The 14539-nt window shown below is 44.7% G+C and overlaps 6 protein-coding genes across 6 annotated transcripts; 3 read left to right on the forward strand and 3 right to left on the reverse strand.

Moving 5' to 3' along the window:
- Positions 1-187: 187 nt before the first annotated feature.
- On the forward strand, positions 188-1765 carry I203_101649 (uncharacterized protein; the record flags this gene model as incomplete). Its single annotated transcript, XM_019150466.1, has 5 exons — positions 188-220; positions 284-340; positions 405-531; positions 620-1170; positions 1235-1765. 5 exons carry the CDS (start codon positions 188-190, stop codon positions 1763-1765), a joined length of 1299 nt encoding a protein of 432 aa, XP_019000059.1.
- Positions 1766-2053: 288 nt separating this feature from the next.
- On the reverse strand, positions 2054-4136 carry I203_101650 (uncharacterized protein; the record flags this gene model as incomplete). Its single annotated transcript, XM_019150467.1, has 8 exons — positions 2054-2325; positions 2473-2578; positions 2756-3002; positions 3100-3226; positions 3355-3517; positions 3590-3700; positions 3766-3906; positions 3969-4136. 8 exons carry the CDS (start codon positions 4134-4136, stop codon positions 2054-2056), a joined length of 1335 nt encoding a protein of 444 aa, XP_019000060.1.
- A 295-nt stretch (positions 4137-4431) lies between these two features.
- I203_101651 (uncharacterized protein) lies at positions 4432-6458 on the forward strand (the record flags this gene model as incomplete). Its single annotated transcript, XM_065516926.1, has 7 exons — positions 4432-4743; positions 4807-4954; positions 5013-5044; positions 5099-5792; positions 5844-5940; positions 6003-6128; positions 6221-6458. 7 exons carry the CDS (start codon positions 4432-4434, stop codon positions 6456-6458), a joined length of 1647 nt encoding a protein of 548 aa, XP_065373744.1.
- Positions 6459-6801: 343 nt separating this feature from the next.
- On the reverse strand, positions 6802-8147 carry I203_101652 (uncharacterized protein; the record flags this gene model as incomplete). Its single annotated transcript, XM_019150469.1, has 3 exons — positions 6802-7270; positions 7344-7872; positions 7937-8147. 3 exons carry the CDS (start codon positions 8145-8147, stop codon positions 6802-6804), a joined length of 1209 nt encoding a protein of 402 aa, XP_019000062.1.
- Positions 8148-9623: 1476 nt separating this feature from the next.
- Positions 9624-12593, forward strand: I203_101653 (uncharacterized protein; the record flags this gene model as incomplete). The annotated part of the gene is made up of 8 exons (XM_019150470.1): positions 9624-9639; positions 9722-10233; positions 10321-10569; positions 10637-11257; positions 11413-11594; positions 11669-12170; positions 12268-12414; positions 12486-12593. The coding sequence occupies 8 exons, from the start codon at positions 9624-9626 to the stop codon at positions 12591-12593; spliced, it is 2337 nt and encodes a 778-aa protein (XP_019000063.1).
- A 583-nt stretch (positions 12594-13176) lies between these two features.
- On the reverse strand, positions 13177-14268 carry I203_101654 (uncharacterized protein; the record flags this gene model as incomplete). Its single annotated transcript, XM_019150471.1, has 4 exons — positions 13177-13554; positions 13621-13711; positions 13782-13881; positions 13968-14268. The coding sequence occupies 4 exons, from the start codon at positions 14266-14268 to the stop codon at positions 13177-13179; spliced, it is 870 nt and encodes a 289-aa protein (XP_019000064.1).
- Positions 14269-14539: the final 271 nt, after the last annotated feature.

Genomic DNA, 14539 nt, shown 5'->3' on the forward strand with positions numbered 1-14539 from the left:
CTGTGAATGCATGGACCACCTCCACTTCATGTACACTTTGAATGAGTAAATGAGTGACCCACTTTGCATCGCGACGCGTCTTAGATTGCTATGACCACTTTGCACCTTGTACAACCAAAATCAATGTTGCATCCGATACATCTGATACACATAGCTACAATCAAGACAGGGGATTCAGTAAGATACCATGAACACCAAATACCATGGACTACCAGATATAGTGAGCTGCCGTCCGCCCACTCTCCCTATGGGATCCTAGCTCATGGACGGACTTCATACTCAGGACACAGCTCAAGATATATTCGAGACTCCCGATGAACCAGATAGCCTCCTAAGACCGGTAAGCTTGGTTGGAAATGTGGATGCCACAGGTCTCGAGCTGACTGATGGATATGCATCTCCAGGGCGACAGTGGACTAGCTGACGACGAGCATCATACGATAAAGCCAAATTCTGAAAATATAGATGTAAGTGGATTACCAGGAAGGAAGAACGTCGAGAAAGTATTTGGAAGGGGTACAAGGCGGAGAGGTGAGTTTGACAGACCTTCATGGCTTTTACGATGTATCCCGTTACTAGAACTCTTGCTGAAATCATGACTATGGCTATGATGGACCAGATCCAAAAGACCTATCATTCCGACCCAGACTGCCACCTCTATCCCGGCATACCCTCTCGACCTATTCCCCTTCATCCTCCGAAGACGAAGACCCGGGATCTCAGTTCAAGGAATCTTCTATTAGTCGCCTACGACGTTTGAAAGCTGAATTGGCCGAACTCGAATCCGAGATCTCATCACAACCTCAAGCTTCGACTTCTGGATCTGGAGCTGGACCATCCATAGAGGGTAAAGAGGGAAAGAGGAAATCGGTCTTACCTCCTAAACAACCTATAAACTTAGTATCTGAGCTGAACGGGCTGAAAGATAGATTAGGGAGCTTAGATATTGATGAATTAGGTGTCGTAGATGGGAATGGTTTAGAACCGTCAGAATGGGATGATAGGTTAAAGCGATTAACGGGGACAGTAAATTCACAATCACAAGAAGGGCGAGATGTACGTCATGAAGATGATGAGAATAGCAAGAGACAATATAGTCTGGGAGAGATCGATAAGCGTTTGGCAATACTCGAGAATGCTCTAGGACCATTAGGAGAAGGATCAAACCAGGTAAGCTGAAATGTACTCCGAAGTGTTGAAGGTGCCATCAGCTGATTGCTCGCAAACCGTTTAGAATGGTCCATTGATACCGACTCTCACCAAACATTCTCACCTTCTATCACTTCTCACCCAACCCCGTCAACTGGACGCCATCTCACGTCGAATCAAACTACTCTTGGTAGATCTAGACAGAGCAGCTTCTTCATCGAATAAACGAAATACCACAACGAACCTTTCAGCCGATTCGGAAAAACCTTCTTCTTCAAGTAATGTGAATCTATCACAGAGTGAATATCAAAATCTGCAGCAGCTATTTGGACTTTTGTCCAGGCTAGATGGATATTTACCTATTATTCAACCTCTCCTTATCAGATTGAAGAGTTTGAACGAATTGCACAACGATGCTGCGACGATAGCTGAGTCGCTCAAACAACTCAAAATTCAGGATAAGAACAATACCACTGAGATAGGCCAATTACAAGCTATATTGGATAAGTTGAGTAAAGGTTTGGATCAGGCGGTGCAAGGGATTATGAGTAATTGGAGTAGTACAGAGGGGAGGATAAAAGGATTGGAAGAGAGATTGAAAGTATTGGAGAAGTGATCCCATCACTGGAGAGTGAGTAGTATATACCCATGTAGTATGATTCATACCCTTGTGCTTTTGTTGTGTATACCAATCTAATGCAAGATGAAAAACTACGAGTCCGTCATGTGTTTTCTTTGGTGACTCAATGGATATGAGTATAAAAGATGACCCAAGGTATTGTCAGATGCTTGAACCGTGATGTCCAATAAGAACGAACCGTGATACCAAGACAGGTCTGAATTATCAATAAAGAATAGCTACCCATCCTTGAGATTATATTCATCTATGAATGTGAGTCTATAATCACGGCTTTAAAACTTTACTTTGCTCTTTCTTTTTGATAAAAGGATATATCTCCCCACCCTCGGCAACTCTCAACGCTGAATCATTCGTAATTCCCATAACCTGATATTGACCACCCATACCCAGTGGGTCTATCAATCTCTGAGCTGATTTACGTATATCTTCTTTCCTCTTTTCGTCCGTCGCGGAATCAAGGAGTTTGCGAAGACGGGGTTGAAGACCCAAAGAGAGGAGGAAGGACGATTGGGAAATTGGGCCTAGGGAAGATGATCCTGTAGAACGTAAATGTGACTCAGTATAATGTAGTAACAGACAAGAATAGGGAAGCAGATAGAAGGAATGAGCTGATGATGTGTTCTGACATCTTGTTCAATGGGACGGATCGTGGAGGATCAAAAGGAGCGGAAGATTGGACTTACCTGTACCAGCTAAAGATTCTCTCAGATAGGCAAAATCCACATTCGCAGTCAAATCTGCGTTTCCAGGATCGTCGAAAACGTCTACTATCTTGTGATTTTTGAAGGCCTATGGATTCACGTAAACAGTAAGATCAGCTCTTGAGCTGCGGGCTATGATGAAGAGGAGGATTCGAGATTGACAACAGAGAGCGTCGATCATGTTAGAGATAGTCGCGAGTCACAATCATATTGTCCTCAATTATGTTCGTTCGTGCCCAATGAAGAAACGGTCTATTCCACTCACTCTGAAAGACTGTCCGTATGATCTATCTCCCCCATAATCAACCACCACTCCACAACCTCCTAGTCCTTTACTTATCAATTCACCAGCGCGTCGCATGATCTTGAATGAATCCTGGGCGATTTCGATCCTTGATCCTGTTGACAGATTTGTGAACCTAGATGAAGTTGCAGGTAAAACGGTCGAGAGTGGTGTAGGTGCGGAGGAGAGGGAAAGTCTTAAGCCAGACTTGGATGTTTGGTTTGGTAAACTGCATTTAACGCAATATCAGCAGAGTTAGGATTGTATATCACGACGTAGCTGATGGATTTCAGGAGGAAAGTCATACTGGATAAAGAATGACTCACTTTTGTGCATATCCTGGATCATTATCCACTTGAACTTCCCTCCAACCCATGTCAGTCTTCTCGAAAGTATTTATAGGCATCGCATCGAAGAATTCATGCGCGACGAAGAGTGTGTATGTGTCATTGGCTGAATTTCATCACATAGACAGATGATCAGCTCTAAACAATCAGAACACTGATAACCATACATTGTTGATTATAGAGGTCGAGGAATTCCTTGCAGTCGGGCATGAGCAAAAGAACTTCATGACTCACTCTCTGGAATCTCATTGATACCTGTATACCATTGCAGATCCACCTCTTTCCCTTCCAATCTCTCCAGTAACTTATCGCCCTGTATCTTTCTCAAAGCTTCACTATTTTCGACCAAGTGAATAGACTTTATCGATCCAGATATACCAGGGAAACTGAACAATGTCTATACACATATTAGAGGAATGAGCGCGGATGAGCTATCCAATCTGGCGGAGAAGAGAGAGAGAAAGCTCACACGTAAAATATCATCCATCAAAGTACCCCTCCCCGGACCTAGTTCTACTATCCTCACTCTAGAGGGCGAATCAGCTTCCATCCATCTTGTGAGGAACCAAATTGCTACAAGCTAAGCCATTCGATCAATATCAGCTGAGAAAGCACGAGCTGGAAGTCACAGCTGATTTGACTTACTTCACCGAATATCTGTGATATTTCTGGAGACGTTATGAAGTCGCCTTTCTCTCCAAACACATCTCCTTTCTGATAATATCCATATGTAGGATGTGAGAGACAGAATTGCATATATCTCGAGATCGGTATCGGACCTGTCGACTGCAAAATTTATGAAAATTCAGATTGGGTCAAGCGACACTCTGGACGCAATCACAGCTTACCTTGATGGTGTCCCGTATAATCTTCGCCAGCTCATTCTCCTTTACCGATGGAACGCTCGAAGATGCAGGAGAGGAGGTGGACTGATGTCGACAGCCTATCGCGGGAACACCACAAAGGTTGAAGGGTTTGCGATTGTTGAGTACCCTTCTCAGCGCCGGTCTGGACATCTTTGCGAGTGACACTGCTCCTGTTGACATGTAGTGCACAGAGAAGAACCATGAAAAAGAACTCGAATGCGAACCAAGGGATGTTTTCGATTGCTGAAATTCGGGTCGGCTACCTGCGACTTTCCGGCGGAAAGAGACCCAACCCTCAGACATCAAGATCACCCAGTCAAGTCATGTTGACAATATTCAAGTCTTTCCTGATTTCCACCTATCTTCCTATCAGTGGCCCACAATCGCCTGTAAAATCTCATCAGAACAGCTGAGAAAGGGGAAACACACTGTCCCTGATTCCGAGATGTTCTCGAACCTCGGCTTGCTATCCGCAGCTCGATGTCCTGATCCATCCTGTGGCCGTCCAAGATGTTTCTTCACTCACGCCGAGGCATCTTCCTCCAAAACGACCTTACCATCCAAGGACGTTCCATCGACTGTTAGACAAGCAGTGAAGAGACGGTCAGAGGCCGAAGAGGAAGAGAGAATCAGGGGAGTTGTGCGAAGGGTGACTGGAAATGACAGTAGGAAAGGAAGTACAACCCCAAGTTCTCGAAAATTGGATAATGGAACGATCAGACCTTCAGCGAAGGACGGACCATCAGCGAGCACTGAGGTAAGCTGTAGCTTCGATCGATACAAAAACTGCTTGATATAACCTTACAATTCTGATTCTCAGGTACCCCCAGCTGTTCCCCAAACACCAGTCCGGCCAATACCGACTCCGGCTACTCCCTCTCTAATTGCTTTAAACACTGCTCGTCCACCGGTCTTACCCATCAACCTCAAACCATCACCTCATCCAAGACCAGATAGACAAAAAGGCTGTGAGTAACCTCTTTAAATGGGATGAATCGAAGTATGCTGATATATATTCCAATATAGTGAATACGTTGTACACCCAGTATGCCAAACTTGCAAGTTGAATCTACCCTGCATGCGCAATCCACCTGCTAATATATATTGAATAGTATGCGCCTATCCTACATCTCTCTCCTGATCTGGCTCACACCTCAGCTTTCTCTCAAGAATCGGAAACAGCAGCTGCTTCATCGAACGTGCGAATATACAAAACGGCGATTCATCAAGCTGCCGTATCCATCTCGAAGCGAATCCCACCGGATAAGCTGGATCATCCATCGATAGGGACAGTCAAAGAATCTAGAGTTGCCCATGAAGTAGCAGAGAAGGAGAAACTATCTAAACTGTCTAGAGGGAAGATTGATAAATATTGTTTACCTCTTGATCAATTTGAGATATGGCGATATCCCAATCCTCAAGATAATTCTCTCACCGATATCAACCCTGAGGAGGTTAAGATAGATGGAGAAAGAGAAGAGAGGGTATGTAACAGATGTAAAGTTTCTTTTGTGGTTAGTTCGAAGAATATAGAAGAAAGGATGAAAAATGGTGAATGCAAATATCACTATGGTCGAACTTTACCTGAACGAATTGAGGGAAGGAGGAAATGGATATATACATGTTGTGGGAAAGAAAGAGGAGAAGTTGGATGCCAAGATTATATACATGTATTCAGTGAGGAAGATGATGATAGGAAATTAGCAAGGAGGGTACCGTATAAGACTACCGAACAGGTCATAGGCAAGGGAGATGGTGGGTTGGGGAAATGGAATGAGGTAGTAGCCATGGATTGTGAGATGATTTGTGAGTAATCTGCATTCATTAGAGGCTATTGCTAATTAGCTTATATGATAGACACCACGGCGGGTATATCGCTTGGAAGAGTAACTATAGTAGATGAGAACGGAGAGATACTTCTCGATGAAATGGTCAGACAGACTGTACCTGTATTGTCAGTTGACATCTCCCCCTGGTAGTAATTACAGATCCAGCTGATTTTCGTACTTGCTACAGAGACGTCAACACACGATTCTCCGGTATAACCCCCGATCAGCTCAAAACTGCTGTCATGGATTTGCCAGCAGTTAGAGCAGCAGCGTGTATGTTCATTGGTCCGGATACTATAACAGTAGGACATGGGTGAGTTTCCAACCTGACCTCATCATGTCCATATCCCTCTTTCAGATAGCCTCTGGCGACCTGACTAATTTTGACCATTATATCACAAATAGTCTTGAAAACGATCTTCGTGCTCTCCAATTACTGCATACCAAAGTGATAGATACAGCGTTCGTATTTCCACATGACAAAGGACCGCCTTTTCGTCGCGCTCTGCGAGATATCGTCAAGGAAAAGTTGGGTTATTTCATCCAGGATAGAACATCTGATTTGGGTCATTCTTCTGCTGTAGATGCGAAGAGCACGCTGGAAGTTTTGAAGTGGAAAGTAAGGGAGGATAACGTTACATGATCTCTATTTGTAATTCTGCGGGGAGTGCGCATAGCAGTCCTAGGCGAAAGTATAGATTCATCATTGATATAAACATAAGATACCACATTGTATACCAGGTACAAATATTACTTGTCGTATAATGAATTACACGCCGTTAGCTCGAACGATATCGATTCCTAAAATAGACCAACTCAAACCCACGTGAAGAGAAAAAGCTTAACTTTTCGATTCTCCTAGATTGTTTGGAACGTTAAGATATTACCATTGACGGTTGATGTCCGTCATGAAGGGTCAGGGGATAGTGTATGCATACTTGGGGATGCATGTTACAATCACTACTGTTAGTGCTACTACGATGATTCTACGAGATTTCCACAGAAGAGTGCTCCTTGCACTTCTCCTTTCTCTCCTCCAGCCATTTTTCCCTCTCTGATTTCACTTCGGCCCTTCCTTTCTCCTGATCCCAAGCTTCACGCTTGATGAGTTCCTGAAGGGTCTCGTTGTCTCTATATCGATCTATGAGATATACTCTCCATGATTTATCGAACTTGGCCGGTGGTTTGAGATTAGCCGGTTTCCATTGTGCAAAGGCTTCTAAGACACCACGTTGAGGACAAGGCCATGGTTCAAATGTGCCTATATGACTCAATCGCTGGTAGATCTTGCCGTTCCTGATGCAATCTGCCAAGTCCTTCCTCCCAAATCTCTCATAAGCTTGAATCAACAGCTCCTCCGCGGGTGTCATAAAGTTGTTACCGGCGTAGTATCGATTGTGTGTGAAGCAGAAGTACGGCGAGGAGAAAGCTTCTTCCTTGGTCGTCGCGTATGCCCTGTTATATTGTTCCTTAAACTTCAGCTCTGTGCCTTTCCAAGGTTTACTGGGAGATTGAGACCGGTACCCACCATTCCCAGTCTATAATCCCTGTCAAATTACCCTCACCATCACCCATTAAATGATCCCCCTTATCATCCGCATGTTTAATATATACCTTGTTGGGTTTCTCGGCAAGCATATCGCATAGTCCAACCAGCTCCCTGAGCTCTAGATGCCATAAATAGGCATCTAAGGTATTCCTCTGGCATAAATGTCCATTGAAAACGTGATCGAGAGCTATATCTATTTGTGCTAGATAACGTTCTTGGTTGTTATTGAAAGGGCCAGGGAAATAAGGTGGTTGGATCATGTTCAATGAACGGTGAGTAGCCAAAGGTCCGATGCTTCTGTGATGGGGGTCATCGGGATCTGGTATGGGGCAGCCGATCAAGCTACTGGAGATGGGTGTATCGGCGATTAGAATGGATATTCTAGCGTATTCCTCGATAATGTGCTTTATCTCTGGCCCAGGTGTCCAAAGAGCGTCAATTCCTCTCTTTGGAATGTTCAAAGATGCTCCATTCAGTAATTGGCAGAAGAAGTAGCATAAATCGGGCTCTACGAAAGATAAGTATGATTTAGTGATGGACTTCCAGGAGGGCAGAGATAGAAAAGCACACACGAGAGGATTGACCGTCGCTAAGAGGATACCAAGCATCAGGAGCAAGTACTCCACCATTTTTGAGAATCGTTAGAGCAGTCACTTCACTTCGGACTACAAATTTTTGTATTTCAGGAGGTGGGTAGCCATTATGGGACTGTCTGACCCTAAGAAGCCATTTGAAACCGTCATCGAAGATAACAGGGAAATGAACGTTGATGCCGTTATACATGTTCTTTGCGTCGAACATGCTTTGGCTATCATGAGGAAGCTGGAGAATGCAGGTGTGTCCAAGTCGGATGCGCTGAGCTTCTTGAGTGATGCGATCTTTTTCAAATGAGATACTGTTGAGTAGACTGGTAAACTGTTGAAGAATACATTGAGCCGCTGTTCTGTTGCTTTCACTATATAAATAGACCTACGCGTTGTAATTTACTTGCATTCGCTATGAGGGTCAACTGGAGATCGTTTGGGGGTGTGGAGAGCTACATGTAGGCAGGTTTGTAGCTCGCCACCTCTTACTGCCGGACAAGCACTTACAACTTCCTCGAATGTTCCGCATGGGTGGACCGGCTTCGACCTATGTTCTGAACATCGAAGTTCGGTACATACCCAGCAGACGGTAGTCGCGCTGTGTGTTACTACTGAGTTGCAGTCGTTTACTACACATTTTTCTCGTAATATGTAAGTCATTATATTGACATCTGATTGATGTTCATACGAAAATAGCAGAATTACAAGCCAGGAGAGATATGTTTGAAGCCTGAAGATATTGTTGATGTATGTCGAGTGCACGGATGCTAAAGGAGGCGAGTTGTTTAATGACAGATCCATAGTGGCGAAGGAGTGTGGCGTAATTGTTAACACACACACGCCATCTTTCAGTATACTCAAACTTGATGAAGCATGATATGCATTCCTAAGTGAACACTTGCGACCGGGTCAAAGGCCTTCAACATCCTTGATGACAGAACCTTTTTATGTAGTATGTATTGAACCTATCTAATAAAGCTGCGGACTGTAAACGTGGTGAATTAGCTATGGCAAGATTAGATTGCAGCACTACCTCCCTTCAGGGTGACCTCGAACAGATCGTTGGAGCTCTTATTTTGAGTCCGCTGACTCTTCCTACACGGAAATGTCGATATTAGTCAATGTGATCACTGCACCTCATTCCGAGACTTGCATGAGGTTCTCCACACGGATGTACGGATTTCTCCCGATGCCCCGGACACCGGACTGTCCAGCAAGCATATCGGACATTTTGTTACATATGAATTACGACTACGACCGAGCAATCGGGAAAGTCGCACTCTTTGGGATCGACGTACATGGCGCAGACATCATATTTTTGAAGTGAAATAGCAACTTGGGCATATCCATGGGGATCAGTACGCAGAGGTCTATGGATTCACCTATTTGTGTGCTATCACTTACACAAAGTATATATATCTGTGCTTGATGGCCGATAATGGATGAACGAATGTGGCACAAATCCGTTCGAATCTCGAATTTACCTTCGAATGAATGTGAGCTCTGGGTTCTTTTTGTGCTCCCCCTGTTTAAGCTCATATTCGTTCGTCCCTCATTAAGTATCGCTGCAACAAAAGATCAAAGTCATTCATCATCTCATCTCTTGCTCATCAGTGATACCTGTACGCGTACATCCCACCACCAAGGAAGACCGTCAAGTAGGCAGGATATCATAATGTACAACGGTCAACGTGAGCGTGCTCTCCCCATATCCCTCGACCTCTGACGACCTAGCTAACAGGTAATGTTGAAATCTTACGTTTCTGGTTATAGCACCCTTCCGCCCACCTCCTGGTAACTTACCTCCCTTCCCCCCGAACCGACCACCCGCACCAGGCCAACAAGGTCAATTCCCACCATTCCGACCTCCTCCTCCAGGGTCATTCATCCCTCCACCTTTCCCACCAAACTTCGCACCAGGTTCTCGACCTCCTCCTTCACTCTCACCTTCTGGACCAGGCTTCAACTCGCCCGGTGGACCAGCCAATGGAGGTAGCGGTGACGGTGGATTACCATTCCGTCCTCCACCAAGCGGACCGGGAGGAATGGGCTTTAACCAATATCCTCCTCCTCAGAGACCTGCTCATCCCGGATTAGGTCTACCTCCCGCCCCAGCTGGATTGCCGCAACCACCAAGATTCCCTCAAGAAGGTCTACCACCGAATCAAAGTTCCAATGGAGCAGGGACACCACCAGGCTTCGTACGGGATGTTAAAACCACAAGTGTGTTCGTGGGAAGTATAGCTCCTGGTATAACGGATGATGTTTTAAAGAATCTTCTCAACGTAAGTGACATGTTGGTCATTTCCTCTTTATATAATCTGTTATGTGATGAGATAGTTGTACTAATCTACGCTGTTGTGCTGTTTTAGGCTTGCGGACCTCTCCATGAGCTCAAGAGGGTATCGGGTGCATCCGGTAAACCCCAAGCATTCGGTTTCGCAGCTTACGAAAACCCAGAAGTCGTGCTGAGGTGTATAAGATGTTTAAATGGTGTGGAACTACCTGATTTGTCGCCCGAGGGAAGGAGAGATTGTAAGAAAAAGGCTTTGGTGGTTAAGGCGGATCAGAAGACGCAGGAATTCTTAGAGGAATTTGAATCGACTCTGGGGAGATCTGATGTGGGTTTTCCACTTATACACTCTCTCATCTGCTGCTCTATGCTTACATGGTTCCCTCGATTCATAGAACGACGAAGAAGCCGACGCAGCCACCCGAAAATCAATCGCGCATATCGTCGCACTCCTGACCGATCCCAACGCTCAACACCCTGACGGTCCCGCTAAGCAAGGAGGCGGGGACAGCCCACTTCAAGTCATCGTTCCAGAACATCTGCAAGATCTGAAAGAAGGTGACTTACCTGAAAATCAGAGAGTAGCAGTACTGGATCAGATTGCAATCTTCAGAGTCGCAGCTGCGAAAAGGGAAAAGGAAAAGAAAGCAATTGAAGATGAAAGAGAGAGATATAGAATTATGCAACAGCAACAGCAGCAAAGGACACCTATGGCCAATGCGAATTATGGATATGGGAATAACAGAGGATTGGCTAAACAGCAACAGCAAGCTTGGCAAAATCAAAATCAGAACCAACCAAGCCCCAACACTCCTCTAGGTCAACAGACTCCTCAATCCCAACAGAATGGAGCTGGACCAAGTAGGGCGCGAGATCCTCAGGCGTATGATAAACCCGTTGGATTCGTTGCCGCTCAGTCGGCCGAAGGGAAGGTCGACTCTGGAAGGACTGATGAAGAGGAAGAAGAATTGAGGAGACAGAGGAAGCAGAGAGAGAAAGATATTGCTCTGAGAGATGTGAGTGACTCTTTTTATACCTTCTACTATCTCAATTACATTCAATCCTCTTCGTCCCATACATTTGTCATTCTATTGTGCCGTTGAAGCCAGCACTCTCCTTATCTCCTGCATTCACCACAACATCGAAACTGACGTTACATGTCATCATGCAGGCCGAAAGAAGGGTCGAACACAGAGAACGTATCCGAATAGAGGCTCTGAATAGGGAACTTGCCCAAAGAAAAGCCCACGAGGACCTGATCGAGCGTAATAGGCGAAGACAGATTGAGCAATACGAGAATTGGGATGATGACGAGATAATCGAGAAGGGCAGAGAGATGTTCTATTCTGACAGGTAAGTATCGATTCTCCTTTCCGTCTGTATTGTCTATTCAAGGCATGACTGAACTTACACGACGATGTTTGTAGGGCAACATGGCGTGCAAGGAGACAACGTATCCGACAACAAGAGTACCAAGATGACGTACGTGATCGACAACAGGAAGAAGACGAATTACAAGCATTGGAGAAAGAGTCCGAGGAATTCTTGAAGAAGCAAATGGCAGAATTAGCAGAATTGGAGAATGAGCAGAAAGCTAAAGGATTATTGACCGAGGATGCTAAACCGATTAGATTGAATATTCAACCTACCGCCATAGAAGTCAAGCCCAAGGAAGAAGTAAAACCCGTCATACCTAATAAACCCAAACCTGTCATTTTGGCTGGAGATGAAGAAGAAGAGAATGAACAGAAGAAGAAACGAACACTCATCAGATTAGATGCCGAGACGGACGGACAAGGGAATGATGGGTTGACGGAAGCTCAGAGATTGGCTAAGAGGAATGCGAAATTATTGGAAATCAAGAAATCTTTGCCGACAAGTAGGAGAGATATATTCAGAGCTGGTATTGATTGGGCTGCGGTGAATGAGGTGAGTACGAGTTTGATTTGGAATTGCAAATTCCCACGATCTTCCCGAGTCGTGTTTCCGCTGACACGGTCTGATTGGTCACTATTTTCTTTTACAGTCCACTATCAAAGAAAAGATCAAACCTTTTGTAGAAGGTAAAATTAACGAATTCTTGGGTGAACTAGACCAAGACTTGGTCGAATTTGTTCTAGAGCATCTAAAAGATAAGAAAGGATCGGATGATTTGGTAGATGGATTGGAACCTGTAAGTGCAATTCTTTGTAGTTCATTTCCTCTGGACATTCGGTCTCGAGAGCTAACCAGGTAATATCTCAGATCCTCGCTGAAGATGCTGAATCTTTCGTACTTCAACTTTGGAAATTACTCATCTTCGAGAGCGAGGCGTTCAGAGTAGGGCTGAGTACCGGCTCGATGATGCCTTAGTCACCCTCAATCAGAATGGGCGAAGAGACGAATAATAAAAAATGATAAATTTGGAAGCGATGAATTTAGTCGAGGTATGTTCCTCTTGAACGAATGCATTTTAAAACATGATCACGTTATGGCTTGTATCCTGGAACCATATCCGAACAGAGGGTCTACGCGGCTAGGCGAATATAATCCGAACTCATAAAAGGGATGGACCAGAGATGACGGAATGAATGGCAGCTCAGGTGGGCAGAATATCATTTCATCTCATCTCTCCTATCTTCTCCATGCATTGTTTGAGTATATATCAGGGCTTCTATCATATTTACACAGCTGAGCAGGAGCGTCTGTGGTTTCGATGGTATGCGGTGAGTAACGGCAGATAAGGTGATTCAATATACCATGAATTATTCTACTGATATAACTGTAAACTTGGGATGAGAGGAAGAACGTTATTTTCTTTTGAGTCACGGTACGTATATGAATGCCAACAGTGAGCAATATAATTTCTACCTCCCATCAATTGTGGTCCTAGTCAGGCCGCATATGTTGGCCTGTCTCTTGTTGAGTATTGGTACAATGGATGCATCATTTATGGTCATACTTCTATCAACTCATTGACCCACATCAACCTTGACGCAGCAAGGTACAACCACCTGAACCATACTAGTTGCGTACGATGGGCCATCATAGCTTGTATACTCTGTACCCATTGAGCAGGAGATGAAACTACGACCAACCCCTTCTCCCCTTGCCCTTCTTTCTGTCCATCAGACTTGAATATATGAAAAAGGATTGTTTGTAAGTTGAGGTACATGGGATATACGGGTCCAGTGAATTTCGGGACCACCCCAGGTGATTTTAAGTGTGTTATTTTGGGACTAGGCCGAGTGTGAGTTTGCAGGAGAGCTAGAGCTTGAGGGAGAGAAATGTGGTTGGGATGATGGGTTATTCCAATCTCGTCAAAGGTTATTATCTACATGAATCAATATACGTATCAGACTGTCTGCTTTTCTTCCTCAAGGCAGATAGGGGGACATACCAGATCTGCTGGATGGTCCTTCAAATGGTCAAGTAAGATGTCCGATATCAGACTTGCATCCCAGTGAGAAGTCATGGAGTCTTGGAATTTGCTATTGAAGTAGAAACGTAAGTTATCAGCTGTTATAGGAAACATGTGAGTGTTGACAGAACAAAATTTACGGATGATCAATGACTTTCACATTTTCACGAAGAACCCCTAAGACTTCGTAGCTCCCGTATAATTCTTCTGTACGTATATTCCCTAGACCCGACGAGTTACCTAGACACAGCCATTGTCATCAGCTTATGTTTGATTCCCACCACATTTCGCAAGATTCCCAGAGATCTCTTCCTCTGCTGACTAACCTGTCGATAGACATAATCCACTAACCGTCCATCCCTCTGACACTAATGATAAGATAGTAGGTGGAAAGAACATCACTTCGTCATCTGGATGAGCGGTAAGTATCAATGCCGTTGGATGATCACCACGATTCGACGGAATGTATGTCGAGAAACGGGCAGTCGGCTGGGTCGAGAAATAAGGGAATAATAGGGCTAGGAGGGGTATGAGAGATGTAAGGAGCAGTATGGGGAGGGGGATGTACGGTCGAGTCCTCTGCTCGGAGTGCCCAGAGCGCTTCGAGGAGGGTGATATAGGAGGCATGATCCGTGAGCGGTTCCAGTGACCGCTACTGACGTGGCATGGTCTAGCTTTCACACTGGACTGATAGATATGAACGATATTGTGTTCGGAAAAGACCTCGATTCTTGATCATTGAGACGGAGATGAGAATAAATGATGACGTGGAAGATCAGATATCACCAACCGCTACTCAAATTTGCCACTCAATTCTTCAATCCACCCAGGCACTTACGACACATGACTGGAAATCATCATCCTCGTACATCAACATTTACCACTCATTCATCATCGA

Source organism: Kwoniella mangroviensis, assembly GCF_000507465.2.
Source record: "Kwoniella mangroviensis CBS 8507 chromosome 1 map unlocalized Ctg01, whole genome shotgun sequence".
In the NCBI taxonomy this organism is placed as follows: Eukaryota; Fungi; Basidiomycota; class Tremellomycetes; order Tremellales; family Cryptococcaceae; genus Kwoniella; species Kwoniella mangrovensis.